General features: G+C 36.6%; 2 protein-coding genes across 4 annotated transcripts; one reads left to right on the top strand and one right to left on the bottom strand.

Annotated features, from left to right (window-relative positions):
• The first annotated feature begins 237 nt into the window (after positions 1-237).
• On the top strand, positions 238-3,575 carry LOC135607760 (very-long-chain 3-oxoacyl-CoA reductase 1-like). Its single transcript, XM_065099805.1, has 3 exons — positions 238-919; positions 1,768-1,837; positions 3,144-3,575. Exons 1-3 carry the CDS (start codon positions 279-281, stop codon positions 3,399-3,401), a joined length of 969 nt encoding a protein of 322 aa, XP_064955877.1. The 5' UTR covers positions 238-278; the 3' UTR covers positions 3,402-3,575.
• Positions 3,576-4,400: 825 nt separating this feature from the next.
• On the bottom strand, positions 4,401-8,472 carry LOC135607759 (protein LOW PHOTOSYNTHETIC EFFICIENCY 1, chloroplastic-like). Of its 3 annotated transcripts, none has more exons than XM_065099804.1 (2): positions 5,805-8,472; positions 4,401-4,867 (listed from the first exon to the last, which is right to left on the bottom strand). In XM_065099804.1, exon 1 carries the CDS (start codon positions 8,191-8,193, stop codon positions 6,028-6,030), a length of 2,166 nt encoding a protein of 721 aa, XP_064955876.1. In that variant the 5' UTR covers positions 8,194-8,472; the 3' UTR covers positions 4,401-4,867; positions 5,805-6,027. The 3 variants fall into 3 exon arrangements, with proteins under 3 accessions (XP_064955876.1, XP_064955874.1, XP_064955875.1); XM_065099802.1 differs by having other exon boundaries at positions 5,948-8,472; XM_065099803.1 differs by having other exon boundaries at positions 5,961-8,472.
• Positions 8,473-17,520: the final 9,048 nt, after the last annotated feature.

Genomic DNA, 17,520 nt, shown 5'->3' with positions numbered 1-17,520 from the left:
TTAGTGTGTTGACCTACAAAACCGCCCCCATCTTCCCGGCCATCGAACACCCACCCAAGTCTCCACCGCTCACCAGCACGTATTGAAGTCTTGTTGGCCTTTCTGCTTACTGTCACTCTTTGCGGCTTAATGCTGCTCATCCGCTTCAACCACCCAGTGGGCCCCTCGAAACGCTCTTTCTCTCCCTCCACCTCCACCTCCACCTCCACCTCCGCGCAGCTACCCGTTTAAATACCCGAACACCCGCGCGCGAACACACACACAAAGCCTGGGAAGCCATGGCGGCGTTCGCCCTCCACCACCAGCTCCAAACCCTCCCCGCCTGGCTCCTCTTCGCTGCCGCCGTCGGCCTCCTTGCCTTACTTAGATCATCCATCGCCGCCCTCCGCTGGGCCTTCGTCACCTTCCTCCGCCCCGGCAAGGACGTTCGCCGCTACGGCTCTTGGGCCGTCGTCACCGGCTCCACTGACGGCATCGGCAGGGCCTTCGCCCTCCAGCTCGCTCGCAAGGGCCTCAACCTCGTCCTCGTCGGCCGCAACCCCGACAAGCTCCGCGACGTCTCCGACGCCATCCGCGCTCGGCACCCGGCCGCCAGCGTCGAGACCGTCGTCGTCGACCTAGCTGGTGACCTCGCCGAGGGCGTCGCCCGGCTCCAGAAGGCTGTCCAGGGGCTCGACGTCGGGATCTTGGTCAACAACGCGGGGGTTTCGTACCCCTATGCCAGGTTCTTCCACGAGGTGGATGAGGAGCTGCTGAGGAGCCTGATCAAGGTGAACGTCGAGGGGGTGACGAGGGTCACGCAGGCAGTGCTGCCGGGGATGCTGGAGAGGAAGAGGGGCGCCATCGTGAACATCGGCTCGGGGGCGGCCATCGTCATCCCGTCCGAACCGCTCTACGGTGTCTACGCCGCGACGAAAGCGTAAGATCTGTTATGTTTCCTCTTTCTTGGATGGATTCTTGTGCCTTCTTAGTGCTCGAAACTATGATTTCATAGGAAGCAGATCTGTTCTCCATGTGCCAGATGTTCTAATTTCAGATGCGCTTAGATAAATTGAACATAAATGAGAAACATCCGAGCTAACTGTTAGGAACAGGGATTTCAAGACAAAAAACACTTGCTTTGCAGATTTGTCATCCTACTTTAGCAATTTGCCGCATATCTGGTAGCATTCTCCGTGATCTATAGTTTTCATATCGGTAGAATAAAGCCTTTCTAGAATCATTCCCATTCAAAAAACAATTTTTTTATATGAGTTTTAGTATTTTTATTGATTTCGGTAACGATATGCATATTGATCCAGTCCTATATCGTTTGTGAGGAAAAATGAAGAATTATACAATCAAATTATTTTCTATCTAAATTTTTATGAGTATTGATAGTCCAATAACTGTATTTACCAATAAATAAAATGATTTGGGTTTCAGCATGTTGAAATTATATAGAACTTTTTGATTCCTGTTTAGTTGTAATAGTTTCTATTTTATGTTCTTCTTGGTCTTCCATTAAGAGGTCTAGCATGTCATTGTTTGTGTAGTTTCCTAGTAAATCTGGCTGTTGAAATTATAGATGACTAGATAAAACTGGAGGAAATTACAGTTTGATTTTCTACAAGCCACTGTTTCTCTTGATCACTCAGTAACTTCTTTTATTTACTTATTTATTCATCTTACCTGTGTATTTGGCTTTTCCTAGGGATCCTATGTGAGGGAAGTTCTTTTGTGTTCTTTTGTTTAGTACGTGACACTGACCAAACTATTTGTTCTCAGGTACATTGATCAATTCTCGAGATGTCTGTATGTTGAGTACAAGGGCAAGGGAATAGATGTGCAATGCCAGGTAGCATTCTTGTAGTTTCATTTATATAGCCTTGACGGATACCTTTGAAGCCACCTCTATTTGCAGAATGATGATCTTGGCTCTGAATGTGCTCTTAATTTTCCTCCAAACTATCTTTGTGTTTTGCTGAATAAGTGTTGCATGTTACTTTTACCAAATGTCTTAATATTACGATGAAGAATACAAAAGAATTGAGATGTTATTTTATTAGATTTATAATACAATCCCTTAAAGGCATTAATTTTATTTTTATTTTTAATTTATGAAGTAACTCAGATGTTATTTATATATTGTAAATATTTAGTACAAGACCAGAATGGTCGGATGTCTATAGCATGTGGTGGCACTATGATCAAAATTTCAACTAGCCCAAATTGATGATTAAGGTTGAAACATGGAACTGTTTTGGTTCGGTTAGATCTGATGATTCACATCGGGTTATGACCATTTCATCCATTTGCTGTGAAAAAACAAATGGTTTGACCTACGCAGTAGAGAACACCATAAGAGAAAATTAGTCAGAGATGGGTGACAGGAGTCATTGCATAAGTAGATCCCTCTCACTCAAAAGCTTCCCAAGGCCCTTTCTCTCTTAGGTAATTCATTCCCACGTTTAACAAAGTAGGGCACAGATCTCACTCAAAAAGAGAGTTTTGTAGTACAAATTTAGAGAAGTTTGTAGTATATATTTCTTTTAAACTGAGTTCATTATATGTCCCATTTTTTATTTTCTTTTTCTTTTTTAGTTCTTTGCTAGAGTTTCCTTTGTTTTCTTGATTCAGATAAGCTTCTAATAGGTTAGTTTCAGTTATGATACCAGCCATTTTGGTTTTAGATGAATAAACTGGAAAAACTGAAAGTAAGGAAATGCATGTTTCTTGATTTACCCACTTGTACTTTCTGATGATGTCTAGTGAAGGATGGTTGGAGAATAGTTAGAGCGAATCAAATACGCAAGAGAGGGCCAAACGATTATTCGAATGCCTCTGAAACTTCTGACAAAAGTTTCCTCGTGGTGTATATTTTGTAGTAGTATCTGTCCAATGGCTTTCTTCAGGTTTCTAATGTGTTTTGCATTTGATTTATTTAACAAACATTTAGTATACAATGTTTTTTATTCTAGTAATGTCAATTAAGTTATAGCTATAGTATGTGTTCCTCTTAGGTTGTCACACATCTCTTGAGCTACATACATGCCTACTTTGTTGAAGATTTTGCTGGTCAATGTAGTGTAGTGCAGTAGTGTTCTCATGTATCCCTATCCTGTGTATGTATATGACTTGATATGGTATCATCCTGAGTGCAGGTGCCCTTATATGTGGCGACAAAGATGGCATCGATCAGGAGATCTTCCTTCTTTGTTCCATCACCAGACACCTATGCCCGTGCTGCTTTGCGGTGTATAGGCTATGAACCAAGATGCACACCCTACTGGCCCCATTCGCTCATTTGGTGTCTGCTCTCAGCCATACCAGAGTCGGTTATCGACCACTGGCGCTTGGGCTTCTGCATGAACATCCGCAAGAGGGGGCAGCTCAAAGACGCCAAAAGCAAGGAAAATTAGCTCCTGATATCATAGTGTGAGCGATGGCTACTTCAGAATACTATTTATTTTCATCCCGAGAATAATTATCAATGGACATGTAGGTTTTTACAGTGCTTGGATTCACAATCTGTGCATGTACTTGTTATGAAAAGCAGGATTGAGCATGCAGTGTCATTGGAAACAATTCCTCTAGATTGAAGCTTCTGAGATTGATCTGGAAATCTTGAGATACCATTTCATTCTGTGGCAGATACCAGTCATGCATGATCTACCCGGCTATGAGGTAAATGCAAGTTGTTCTCTTGTTGGTTTTAGAACAGTAAGGAGGCATTATACATAATACTGTGTGCTATATGTGGTTGTTCTTTTAAGTGCTTCATAAGGCATAATTACCCAAATAGAACAGAAAACCACACCAGACTTAAAGGAGAACAAGTGAGTTATATAGCACTGCCTATGCAGTGAGGGTGATAGAATGCAACATATCACAGCTTGGTAATCATTTGCAGGACCAGAAAATATTTGTGTACAAAGAACCACTTAAAAATTTCATAAGTGTTTTCTTCAAAAGAAAAAAAAGGAAGTCTTTGAAACCAAGTCCGATCATGCTGCTAAAAAGACACAAAAGAGACGATTATATCTGCAACACCTTAGTTTAGTCCCACGGCAAAAGAATGATCGAATTAGTTCGTAAAAGGTTAGATGGATGTAGCATCATTATCTTAGGTATAATGGTTAGGATTCAATAAAACAATAGGTCAATTATTTCTCTGATAATTTTATTGATGGGAGTCCAATCAGTTTTGGTCAACAGAAAAGAGTTGACTTTGGTACATCAAAAGTGGGAAAAGAATGTCAGCAATTGTTGGCTCATACTGGTATGAAGATAATGGTAAGGAATACAGTTAGAAGACAACTTAAGCAATTGTCATATATAGTTTAGAATTTAGTTCCAGACTGACTGATCCATGGTCTATTATTGAGAGTGTCATCATCCTTGGTCTACAAGCTTCTAAGAGACATGAAGGAACATATGTATTGGTTAACTGGAGAAATTATTGAGACTGATGGCAGTGCCACTGCACTTGCAGCATACAGTCCTAATTATCCCAACACATGATTGTTTTAGGTTGTGATGCAAGAAGAACAGTGAGAGAACTGTAAATTTACCTGCATCTCGTCCTCAAATGGGCAAGAGATCTCCTTCACTATGTAGGCTTCAAAAATTTTCTTCCGGAATAGCTCATTCTCAAACAATGAAACAGCATGTCGTTCTTTCTTCTTAGATAAGTTCCAGTTTCGTCGAAAGATGTAATGCCATAGGCAAGATGACTTACTCATCTCCTCCCAATTTCCTACTGCTTACAAACATTTGATCTCATGGAAGGAAACCTTTATGTAGTATATCCTCAGTCAATCCTCGAATACTTCTACCAACATATCCCTAAAACTGCAAATTTCTCCTGCATGTTGCTTCAACGCACCTAAGAGCAGCAGAAACATGTTCACAGTGAGTTCAAGCAGTAGCTTTTAGTTTCTGATGGATAAATTAAGATGTAAGAATCAGAATTCAAATATAAAGCATGAGAAGAAATATTCCAATTGGTGTGGAATACATATAATCAGAAAAAAAAGTGGCCATTGTATGCACCACTCATTATTCCTATTCTAGTTGATCAAAAAGGAAAATTAAATATAAAAAAACACTCGACCTATTTTCAACACCACTCTAGTGCCTACTGGAGATCCTAAGCCTGATTCTTCTTGCTAGAAGAGATTTTTAAGTAAATTTAAGAAATTGTTGATGAAACTCACACGAAAAAAGGTGTCTCCTGCAGAAAAAGAGAAAATGACAATCATGAAAAGATGGCATTTACGATTATATCCAAATTAATTTGTGCACCAGAACTCAACAATGAACCACAATGATGAAATTAATCAAGCTCGTCTTGCGGAAGCAAAGAACCCATATCCGAGATATGTGGAACTGAACAAATTAGGCTATAGAACACATTTGTTCATTGCAGGTGGAATGAATGGTGGCTGAATTGGACATTCTAATATTTTTAACTGGGTCATATCATATTCTTTAAGTGATGGATTTTATATTTATTTCAATAACCACTGGGTCATATCATATCAATAAAACAGAGCAGATAAACAAAACCACTGAAGAAAAAGAAGCAGATGGTGCCCAGTCATTTAATAAAAAACTAACAAACTTTACTGGAGGATAACATCTCTGACAAGTAGTGCAAGTATCGTGAATTAAATTTATGTCTCAAAAAGCCGACAAATAGAAGATGAAAAATTTTGTAGGAAATTAAATCATGTCCAAAGAGAACAACAATCACAGTGAATGGATAGTTAGCAATTTCTGGGACTCACTAATAGTGTACAGAAGTGTAAAGGAATGTTAACCTTATGAACAAAGTTGGACGAAATGGAAATGTGCAATCAATGTGACTGAAAATTCCTTTCCAAGCAGAAGCCAATTAGACTTGCAAAAATATTAGATGACAGTATCTCTTGTGGAACTTAAATCATTAACTCTCGAGGCTTACACATGGAGATTACCAATGACTGATCGATGGACCTTGCCTGCATGTAGGAAACCAAGTAAACAAACTCATCCATGGTTTCATCACTCATGACCCTGTGAATGGTATATTTCTTTCTCATCAAACGGTCTTCCTCTCCTAGGGAGACTGGCAAAATTACAGAAATCTGACAAATTCCTGCGTATCATTGTGCTTTTCTGCTTCTCAGAAGGTCGTGGGCCCAAAGCATTCAAGTCCATGTTTATGCCATACGACTCACAAGATTCTAATACGGCATCATAGGCTTTTGAAGAAAGCTGTAGCCCTTCATTGCAAGCCCTCAAGTACATGTCATATGCTAGTCTTGGTTTGCCATCTCTCGCAAGAGCTTCTATCAGCATCTCATAAGTAATTTCATTTGGCTTGATGTTTTGAACTTTCATTCGGTGAAACCACTCAAAAGCAGCACCTCCCATACTGTTCTTAGCACACCCAGTGATTATTGCATTAAAAGTCACCACGTTTGGTTCAATTCCCATTGATCTCATTTCACGAAGAATAGAATCTACCATCTCAGGGCTTCCTTTTCCAATGTAAACAGATGCTAAAATTGTGTATGCATACAAGTTTGGCTTGACACCAACTTTACACATATGCTCCCAGACCCGGAGAGCCTCATCATAAAGCTTCCCTTTTTCAAGTGCGCTTAGCAGAGCTCCATAAGAGAGTATGGTCGGTTTCTCCCCCTGCTCCACCATCCTCGTAAATATCTGTACAGCAGCCGATGGTTCGGCTGCTTTAGAGCATGCCACAAGGACTGCATTCCATTCTCTGCTTCCTGGCCTCAAGCCTTTATCTTGCATCTTGTTGAGCAACCTAACACCCCATCTCCAGATCCCTTTTCTCCGAGCAGCAGTTAGCAGGATGTTGAAGTGGGAAACGATCAGCTCGTATGATAGATTATTAGGCTTAGGTCCTTTATCCAGCAAGTCCTCATAGATCTCAAGTGCTGCCCACCATTTTTTAGCCTTACCCATTAGCCAAATCACATGATTACACACTGATAAACTTATGTCACTGCCCATATCCCTTATTCTATTATACAATTCTCTAGCCACAGTATAATGGCTCTCTCGAGTGCACGCCCACACAAGCCGCTCATAATCTGCTCGGCCAGGTTTGACTTGTGCCTCATCCATAACAGTTAGGAGCTTCAACACATTGGGAGCTGGATTCTCTTCGTTTACAAGCCACTGACGCATTACAAGATAACAAATGTGGATTGTGAACTTTTTGAGTTTAACAAACTCGCTCTCCCATTCCTCGCTGCTATCTTTACCTACTTCACCCTTCTGATACTTCTCTCTCAGCTTGGCAAAGTATCCAAGTGCACCATATGCATCATTCATCTTCTTGTATGCTAGTAAAACGGTCGAATAAGTGACAGGAGATGGAGATAGGCCATTATTTTCGATATCAGCTAACACGCTGAGGGCCTCTTTGTGCCGCCCTTGTTCGAGATAAACAGACATTAAAGTGTTATAAGTCACGATATTTGGAACGATGCCGTGTTCCTTCATATCTTTTATAACCTCATCAACTTTATCAAATCGCCGGGTCAGCTTAACAGCACTCAAGAGGCTGTTATAGATGAACAAGTTGGGGGAGAGAGAACTGTGGGTCTCCTTGCTCTTCCTCTTTAACCACTCGACAACAGCAAATGCCGGATCCAGTCTCTTATCTGCCCCAAAGCCCCTAATCATAGATGAGTAGACAGGCAGAGGCAAGTCATCCATGTTCTTGAACAGATCCTCCACATCATCTGCAGTTTTAGCATCCTTTAAGCTGGACGCCAAGGCACGAACATCAACCCTTTCTTTTTCACTTAACACAGTTTTCTTCTCGTGTTCATTCTCATCTTCTTCACCATCAAACATTGGTAGTCCCTCTACATGTCCACTCCCTAATTGTTCTTGATCTAATGCCAAAGCCAAAGATAAGTATTTCCCGGAAGGAACCCTAGTCTGCTCAAAAAAGCCAAGTTTCACACCGCTAGCAAAAATCCTACTCCTCCAACAACGGCTCTGTCTTCTTAAACCTCTAAGACCACTCGAAATCGAGGATTGGCGAGAACAGCTGCTGCTGCTGCTGCTGCCAGGTGGAGAGTCATGGCCCGAGCTGTTTTTCCTTCTCCTCCTCAACGAATGGGAATCCATGGAAGACGCCGGCAAGGATGCTCCTTTAGAGCAGAAAGTGCTTAAAGATTGCATTTTGGGGCGGATTACGTGGCCAGAAGCAGATTCCGGAGAAGAGTAATCGCACGCAGAATCTACAACAGAGTGAAGAAGAGGTGGAGAGGTATACCTTCGGGCTAAGGTTAAGAAGGGATAAGGATTTGGCTCCCCGCTGTCATTTGCATCCGGTGAGAAGAGCAGGGAAATCGGGGGGGCGATGGGGGTGTTAAAGTGGCAGCCAGCTAAATGGTAAGTCCCTCGTCACATCTCCGTGCTCCTCTGTCTCTCTCGAATCCTCGCCTAGAAGAACAAGCTCTATCTGGTAAGATGGACCCAATGGGCCACTACAGATATCAGATTGGAGGAAGTAAACGTTTTAACAATTAACAGTAAGATTTTATGATCAATTTTTATCTTCACCATATTTTTTTTATCAAAAAATAATATAATATAATATTTCATCACATATTAATGTGAATAGTTCATATAAATATGATAATTTGATATATAATTTTAATTTGATAATACTTTGTAGTAACTATTATTATTATTATTATTGTTGTTGTTGTTAATAAGATTTTTAGTTAAATAAACTACTGATAAATTAGTGGCAAGTCACCATAAATTAAATTGGTCTCACAAGTCCCACAATCACATCAACCAAGCAATCCTCTTATTAGCATGCATGGATTGAAGCTGAACCTGATGCATACCGTTCCATTCCCAGTTGTAAAAGGATGGAATACAGTAACATTATTGCTAGGAAAAGAACAGATTTTTTTCAGTTTGTAATCATCGTCACCCATCGTTCTGTTGTACAAAGTTGGTCTTAGGAAACAATTTTGAGCACGTGAAAATATTCATTTTTCTTAGCCATGAAAAAATATTTTTTTATTTTTACAAATAGCAAATAGCAAAAATTATTAGATTATGTGATCATATCTAATTAGGTAAAATATATTACAAATCTGATTAAATTATGATAATGGTTATCAACAAGTTCAATCAATAGTAAGATCCTTTAGACTCTTTTAATTATCATTCTAGATCTTTTGCTCTCGTTTATATATAAATAGGACATATTAGGGATGATATATCAGTCATTGAGATTGTAGATATTCTTAATCTCTCTCAATCCATGATTCACTGCTCATAGTGAATCATGGATTGAGAGAGATATAAAGAGATAAGAAGACGAGTCTAATTCTCCATGCAAATTGACATCGTCATGACTTTCGAATCCAATGATAATGCATTTATAGATCAAATAAACTTTTTATATAGTATCGAAATGTATGCATCATTTTTTTTTTTGCATAATAGTAGCATAATCATGATTTTTCTGCTTATAATTCGTATTAGAGTTAGGTTTTTGAAATAAAATACCTTAATATATTTATCAACATGGTTTTATATTTACGATTAGTATCAGAATTATTAGGGTCATCGGGTGGCGCATGGGCATAACACCACACAACGACCTAAGAAGTTATTGATCAACAATATAAGTATTATTGTTTTTATAAGCGGTAGTAGGCGGCGACCATGCACTACAACTACCGTGGAGAGAGAAATAATTAAGGTTTTGATTTTAAAATTATAGTTTTACCCTTATAAATTTTTTTAATTCTAATTTATATCCTTTGATAATTCTACCCTTCGAAAACTATATAATTCTATTATATATCCTAACAAAATTATAATTTTAACCTTAAAATTAAATTTTTCTAATTTATGTCCTTAATTATAAAATTAATCAATATAATTTATTTTTAATCAAATATTTTGATTGGACTTGATTATGACTATATGTTGACTATTTAGACTTGTTCAATCAACTTGTTTTGATCGAATCTAAGGAAAGTCAAAATTTTGATTAATTTTTTCACTTTGATCAACTTTAATTTTTTATTTCCTTAATAATACTAATATTTAGCCCAATTAAATAAGGTTGATTGCAGGGTTTCATAACTTATGTATTTATTTAGTTATTCACATGCATATCTTTAAGATTATGAAATAATATTTATTTTTCACATAAAGATATTATTTATATTTTATCATGATAAGTTTTTATTTACGTTAACTAATATTCAATAAATATCATGATTATTATTAAACTATTTCGATATATATTAGATTAAATGATAATTAATGAATATTATTTGTAACTTATATTCTTAAGTTTTATCTGATTAGTAGTTGCCAAGGTATCCTAGGATGATAGGCTTATGAGATATAAATTTAAATAAATATTTTATTATTTATAGGATATTTATATTTTATGTTATTGTATTGGTCTTGTAGTCGCCAAAGGGTAAGACCGATAACTTATATAATTATATTAAAGAATTAATCCTAAATGATATTAAGAAAATAATATTTATAATGATATACATAATTATGAAATTTAGATAATCATAAAAAAAATCTACTTCGAATAATTATGTGATGAAATAGGATGATATTATTTTAGATATTCTTATAGTTTAGGGTTATATATCCAATAATAATAATACTATTTCAAAAGGATGGTAACAATTCTCCATAAATAATTGAGTGAATATTTAATATGTCAATATTTTTTTTTTGGGTGAAATATGAATGATATCAATAGTTTATCGTATCTTGAAAACTCAAAGTATTAATACTATTTTATATTTTATAGTAGTACTTCCTTCTATACACCCTCCAACGTCTAGTGTCCCTATACTCTCTAATTCAAATTATTCAAAATGATTAGAGTATATAGAATTTACACTAAGCATATTAGATCTTAATTTGTATTGCTCGTTGAAAAACTCATAGACTTGATTGATGAAAGTATTATGGAATAAATTAATAAAATGAATGCTTTGGAAAGATCTGTAACATCCCTCATTTCCGAATTTTCGTATAAATTTCTGGTGATAATGTAAGCATCTATTTTAAATTGATAAAAGAAATAGAGTATGAATCAGATGTAACTTATTTTTAAGATTTGGGAGATCTGTTCAAAAAAAAAAAAAGAATATGAGGACCTATATGTAAACCCTGAGGACCTAATCGTGAATATAATAAAAACAAGGACTAAATTACAAAACGCATAAAATAACAAATCCCACCGCTTAAGCCTCTCTGCCTTCATTCTTAAGGAACCAGATAAGGCAGCTACGGTGTGGAAGAACAGAAGAGAAAGAAAGAAGAAGAGAAAAGAAAGGGAGAAGAAGAAGAAAAATTGGGGCTTTGAGGTTTCTTACTCAATCTTCTCAATTGGGGGTCAAAATTCTCAAAGACAAGTGTTCTAATCCCATCCTACAGAAAATTAGTCTCTGTTTTTATGTTGATTCAAAATAAACTGAAGGATTTCTATTTAGAAACTGATATGTCTCTCCTTGGACATAGAACCATGGATTCTGAAATTTTTTGGTAAACTGACCCCTATATACGGTTCTGGCTATAATTTTTAGTATAAAATGCAGATTTGAGCAGGACCTAGTTTGTTTGAAATTAGACTCTTATATCTTTCTTTTGACACAAATTTTGAAGATTTTGAACACCGAATACTTACCCAAACGTCTATTTCAAATGAGCCTATCGATACTGCAAAATAGGGATTAAGATTTCTGACCTTTCGATACTAAAATGCCTATAACTCCCTGTTGGAAATTCTGATTTGTACCAAACTGATTTTATTTGAAACTAGACTTGAAAATCCTTCTTTTGATATATAGATTGAAAAATTTGGAATTCAAAGGCCTATTCTTCTATCCGTTGATTCCACCCTATAAATTCTACAAAACAGTGATTCGGTCTTTGACCTTTGGTCACTAAATCCATGGTAACTCCTTATTGGAAACCTTGATTCGTATGAAACTTATTTCATCAGAAAACAGATTGATATATCTTTCAACAGTAGTTTTCTTATGGATATTGGAGCATAATTGATATTCTGAAGTATTTGTTCGATGTGCCACTTGAATTCTGTCAGAAATAGAGCTTTTATCGATTTCGCGTATTCTGTTCCATTCCTTTGGATATTGAATTCATCTCACCTTCTTATTTGAATTGAGCTAAATATGATTGCTTGGAATCCCTGTATACTCTTGCTTTCATTTCATTCCAAATTTGAATACATTTTGTGAGAGATTTGTTCATTGCATCGTATTGTCTCGAAAAGGCACATGTACGTTTTGTTGGTCCACGTGTGCTTCAGATATATGCTACTTATTGTTAAAACTACCCTCTTGTACTCTGGTGTTGGTGGGATTGTCTGGACCTTTGCCAGAAATGGTAAAGGGTATGTGCTTAGAGCCTGCGATGCTCTGCCGGCCCCCTCTGGCTTCACCTAGACGTGGGTGGATGGAGCTCCCAGACGTGGGAGACTTCTGTCTGGTGGTCATTCAGAAATGGATGAATCACATTCTGTTTGAGATCCCACTACACCTTTTGTATGTTTGATATGATATCCAGAGCTTTGGTTATGTGTTTTTGTACATGCTTTGGATAAGAATGTTATGAATGCAACGTCAAAGACGACGTTTGAGCTTCTGTTTGGTATGTGATATTGATAAGCTCTGAAATGTTTCATTCATTGTGGATATGCTTCGAAATGTTCCATACGCTATTGATATGCTCCGGAACATTTCATATGCCTTTGATAAACTCAGATATGTTTCATTTGTTATTGTATGCTCCAAAACGTTTCATTCGTTTCTGATATGCTCCAATTACTCTATGCCCCATATGTTATGAACAAAATATGTATGATTGAAAGGACAATTGTGATTCTGCACCTAATGATATTATGTCCACGAATTCGTATATTCTGCCTCGTATTCTAAAACTTTATCTCTTTGGAAATTGTCCTATTTTGATATGGATATGTTAGTCACTTGCTGAGCTCTATATGCTCACCCCGTTTGTTGATAAATTTTTCAGGATAGCGTATCGCTTGCTTGAATGTTAAGATTGGGCTGAGGCAGTGGAAAGTTAGAAGATTTTGGGCATATCTTTGTTAGCATATATGTATTTGTTGTATAAGCCACTCTGCATCTAATGAAATGGTGACGATGAATCTAAACCTGTGGATTTTATGTAAGTTAAAGGATCCCTCATGTTTAGGATTTTGGAATGTTAAGTTAAATTCATGTAATGATATGAACTTATGGTAATCGTTGGTTTGGTGACGGCATAGACTTCCCCACTCGTGAAATTACGTTGTGGTTATTATTTTGATGAGTTGAGTTCAGTTTGTTTGAATTATCGAGTGATGTGTGGTATGTTTATGAACTGCACAGGGTTATGAATTTGTAGACTTTAGAGGTAAAATTTTGATCTGAATGTTTTCTTAGTGACCTCAAATGTGTGTTTGGATCCTGGATTAGTTGCGATGAAAATTTTAAATATTGTCAATATTTTGAGGGGCGTGACAAGATCTAATAGGCTCAGTTTAACATTTATAAGAATGATAATTATAAATAACATAAAGACTTTATTACTATCTACAACTAGCTCACAGGAATAGTTAAGGGCTATTGAAGATAGATTTAAATTTACTGATAAGTTATTGACTGACATATTAATGAAGAAACTAACTATAGCTTAGTATAATAACACATTCAAGGAATTCAGGATCACATACTCAATGTAACTAATAAAGCTACGAAACTTAAAGCATTAGACATGAATATTGATGTATCATTTCTTGTATAGTTCATTCTTAATTTGGCTCATTTAAGATTTATTATAATATAAATAAGGATAAGTGAGATTTGAATGAGTTGACTAGTATATGTATTTATGAAGAATTATGATTAAGGTAAAAAAGATATTATAATGTTCACACTATTATCCAAGGAGCTGGTAATAAGAAAAGAATATTGAAGTGTCATTCATCAAATAAATTTGTTAGGATTAAAAATATTAAGCAAACTAATGAAAGGAAAGCTTTCATAGTAAAGTAATTTTATTTTTATGTTAAGAATAACATATAAAAAGGGACTATATTAAACATAAGACTTAGTTCAAAAATAAAGATATAAACTCGACCTTTGCTTTGAATCAGACATTATCGTAGTTCCTTCTAATACTTAGTGGATTGATTCTAATAATTCAACTCATGTTACCAATAATATATAGAGATTTTTTGCAACCTAGAAACTAAAAGAACATGAAATATTCATGGTTATGGGGAATTATCTCAAAGTAAAAATGATAGTAGTAAGAACTTATCGCTTATGCCTAGAGATAGATTATTTGATGGATCTAATTGATACATGCTATGTTTATACTATTTCTAAAAAATTAATTTCTCTATCTAGAATTGATAAGTTAGGATATTGTATTTCTTTTGATAATGGTAAACTTAGTATATTTTATAATTTAATAAAAATTAATTTTAAAATTTTGTGTAGTGGTTTATCTAGAATTAATTTGAATTTGAGTTTCTAAAAATATTAATGACCTTGTAATCAAATGTTGAATTGAAACATAGTTTCAATGATGAAAATTCTTTTATTATTATGGCATAGACATTTGAGGCATATCTCCAAAGAAAGAATTGAAAGATTAGTGAATGATAATATTTTAAAAAATTTAGAATTAACTAATTTTGATATTTGCATTAATTGTATTAAGGAAAAACAGACTAAGCATATAAAGAAAAATACTACAAAAAGTAAAGAGCTCCTTGAAGTTATTCATAATGATATCTATGGACTACTCTATATTTTCTATTTTAGTAGAGAAAAAATATTTCATCACATTTATAAATGAATTATCTAGATTTGGCTATATATATCTAATACATAAAGAGTCTCAAGCTGTTAATACTCTTGAGGCATATATAAATGAGGTTAAGAGACAATTAGATAGAAAAATCAAAATTATCAACTCTAACAGGGGTGGTGAATTTTATGACATATATGATGAATTGGATCAGAATACTGATTCTTTTGTTAGATTGTTTAAAAAGAGAGGTATTTGTACTCAGTATGTCTTACTAGGTGTGTCACAACACAATAAGATTGCTGAAAGGTGAAATCATACTCTTATAGATATGATTAGAAGTATGATGAGCTATTCCTCTATACTTGAGTCAATATGGGGTGAAGTGTTAGGACTGTTTCGGCACTAGGGGTAAATGAGTGCTTTCGTAAAATTACGTTGATTCGAAAACTTTCATTTGATAAAACCCATATCAAAAATAAATTTAACTTAAAAAATTCATAAGAGCAGTGAGAAAGTAAATTAGTTTGCAATATGAATGAAGAACATAAAGTATATGCAAACCGAGTTTATAATAGCCTGGTCGTCGCGATCTATGTCCACTCTTGATTCCTCTTTTGTCGAGGCTATCAGCGTTCACTACTGATCTTCTTTCAATAGAAGCTTAACCACCCTTTTATAACTTTTTTTTTCCTTTTCACAGGCTTAGGAAAGAACCTTTACAATTCTCTCTTTTACACTAGACCTCCCTCCTCCCTCAGAAGAACTTCTAAACCTAGGAGGAAGATACTCTATACTTAAGAGAGTTTACAACTTTTTTCACTCTTTTTCATAATTTTCTAAGTAAAAATAACTGGGGTATTTATAGACCCCAAGTGGCTTAAAAAATGGAGCTAAAAAATGTCTTATCCTAGGTTTCCAGGGTACTAGCGATATCACCACCTGTGCTGGGTAGTACCACCATCTACAACACTAACACAGTTTGGGAGATTGTCTAGGTAGTACCACTATCTTTCACTAGCAGTACCCCCACTTGATATAGTTTGAGAGACTATGTCTAGGCCTCCCAATTGTCATGGACTTAGTTGAAATTACCTAAGTCATGAGACACCCTTGCAGCAAAGTCATGAACTTAGCTGAAGTTACCTAAGTCGTGAAACACCCTTGTACCAACTCCCCGGACTTAGTTGGGATTGCTTAAGTTATGAGGAGCCCTTACAACATATGTATCCACAAAGGTTCAGCCTAGTTTCAACCTCGTACAGGTCTCAAGTCCCAACATCTCACGAAGAGGGAAGCTTTACAAGCAATTCAGTAAGCACCTTGAGTGCAAGAGAGGAAGGAGAAAACAAGGACTTTAGAAGGTAGAATGAATAGCTGTAAGTCTACAAACAACTACTCACTAGGTGCCAGGTGCGAAGACAAGTTCCTGTTAAGTTAACATGCGAACTTATGAAGATTGTTCAATGCCCGATAATATACCGAAGCCTCATCCAGCCCTATGCCACCCGGGGGTTCTAGGGTGCTGAGATGGCTGACGTTTCATGTGCAACTACGATTTATAGAAAACGGAGCCATTTTGGGGCAGTTCGGTTCGGCGTTGCTAGCGATCGCACTACAACACTGCATACTGTTATTGCTTCATATTTTCTAAGTAAAAACACATAAAACCAAGGCAAAACATGTTGCCATGTCTCTATACAAGCATGCAAAAGCGATGAATAATTCGTTGAATGAAGTTATTGCAGGTGCGCGACGATCGTTCATAACATTCTCACCCACTTAAACTATTGACGCCCTCGTCGACGTTTGTTGATAGTTGTTGACGACTACTTATTCATGTCGTAGGATATCTTCGGGCTCCCAACTAGCTTTAGTCCGGAAAAGCTTTCGCCACTTCACCAAGTACTCGGTCTGCTCAGCTCTATTGGGTAGCTTTATCTTGTGATCCGCTAAAATGGTTTCAACTTGCTTCTCGTAGGAGAGTATGGTGGGGGGTAACCAAGTTAGAACACTCGAGAAGCATCTTGTAGATATAAGTGGTAGGCTTTTAAGTTGCTAGCGTGAAAAACAATATGAATTTTGAGCCACATCGGTAGTTGCAACTTATGGGAGACGTTGCCCACCCTATTGATAATTGGGAAGGGCCCTTCATACTTGTACACCAATCTTTATGTAATTTGTGCCTAAAGAATTGGAGTGATGCTGGTTGGAGCTTCATAAACACCAAATCGCCGACTTTGAACTCTTGTAGTCATCTTCCCAAGTCTGTCCACTTCTTCATCTTTTTAATCGCCTTCTCCAAGTAAGCTCGCGTAATATCTATATTTCGATGACATTCTTTTGCAAAGTGATATGCTGATGAACTATTCCCAGTATACTTGATAGCCAAGGTGTGAGGAGTTGACAGTTATTACCTTGTAATGATCTCGAATGGGCTTTTGTTGGATGCAGAGCTCCGCTGCAAGTTGTAGGAGAATTGGGCTATGTCCAACAACTTTACCCAATCTTGTTAGTTGGCACTCATGTAGTGCCGAAGATATTGCTCAAGAAGTATAACTTAGACCCCAATAATTTGAATATCTCGGTCTAGAACTATCCTAGGAACCGAGCATCACGATCATTGATGACATTGTGCGGGACTCCCTAATACTT

This window comes from Musa acuminata, chromosome BXJ2-3, assembly GCF_036884655.1.
Source record: "Musa acuminata AAA Group cultivar baxijiao chromosome BXJ2-3, Cavendish_Baxijiao_AAA, whole genome shotgun sequence".
NCBI lineage: Eukaryota > Viridiplantae > Streptophyta > Magnoliopsida > Zingiberales > Musaceae > Musa > Musa acuminata.
The sequence above is the reverse complement of the archived record's forward strand: the minus strand, read 5'-3'. Positions and strand labels throughout refer to the sequence as shown.

What these genes read in the sequence shown, in the direction of transcription:
- LOC135607759 (XM_065099804.1), bottom strand. Translation starts at nt 8,193, where the DNA reads ATGCAATCTTTAAGCACTTTCTGCTCTAAAGGAGCATCCTTGCCGGCG.
- LOC135607760 (XM_065099805.1), top strand. Translation starts at nt 279, where the DNA reads ATGGCGGCGTTCGCCCTCCACCACCAGCTCCAAACCCTCCCCGCCTGG. An exon ending in GTCTACGCCGCGACGAAAGC is followed by an intron (nt 920 to 1,767) that starts GTAAGATCTGTT and finishes ATTTGTTCTCAG; the next exon opens with GTACATTGATCAATTCTCGA. An exon ending in GAATAGATGTGCAATGCCAG is followed by an intron (nt 1,838 to 3,143) that starts GTAGCATTCTTG and finishes TCCTGAGTGCAG; the next exon opens with GTGCCCTTATATGTGGCGAC.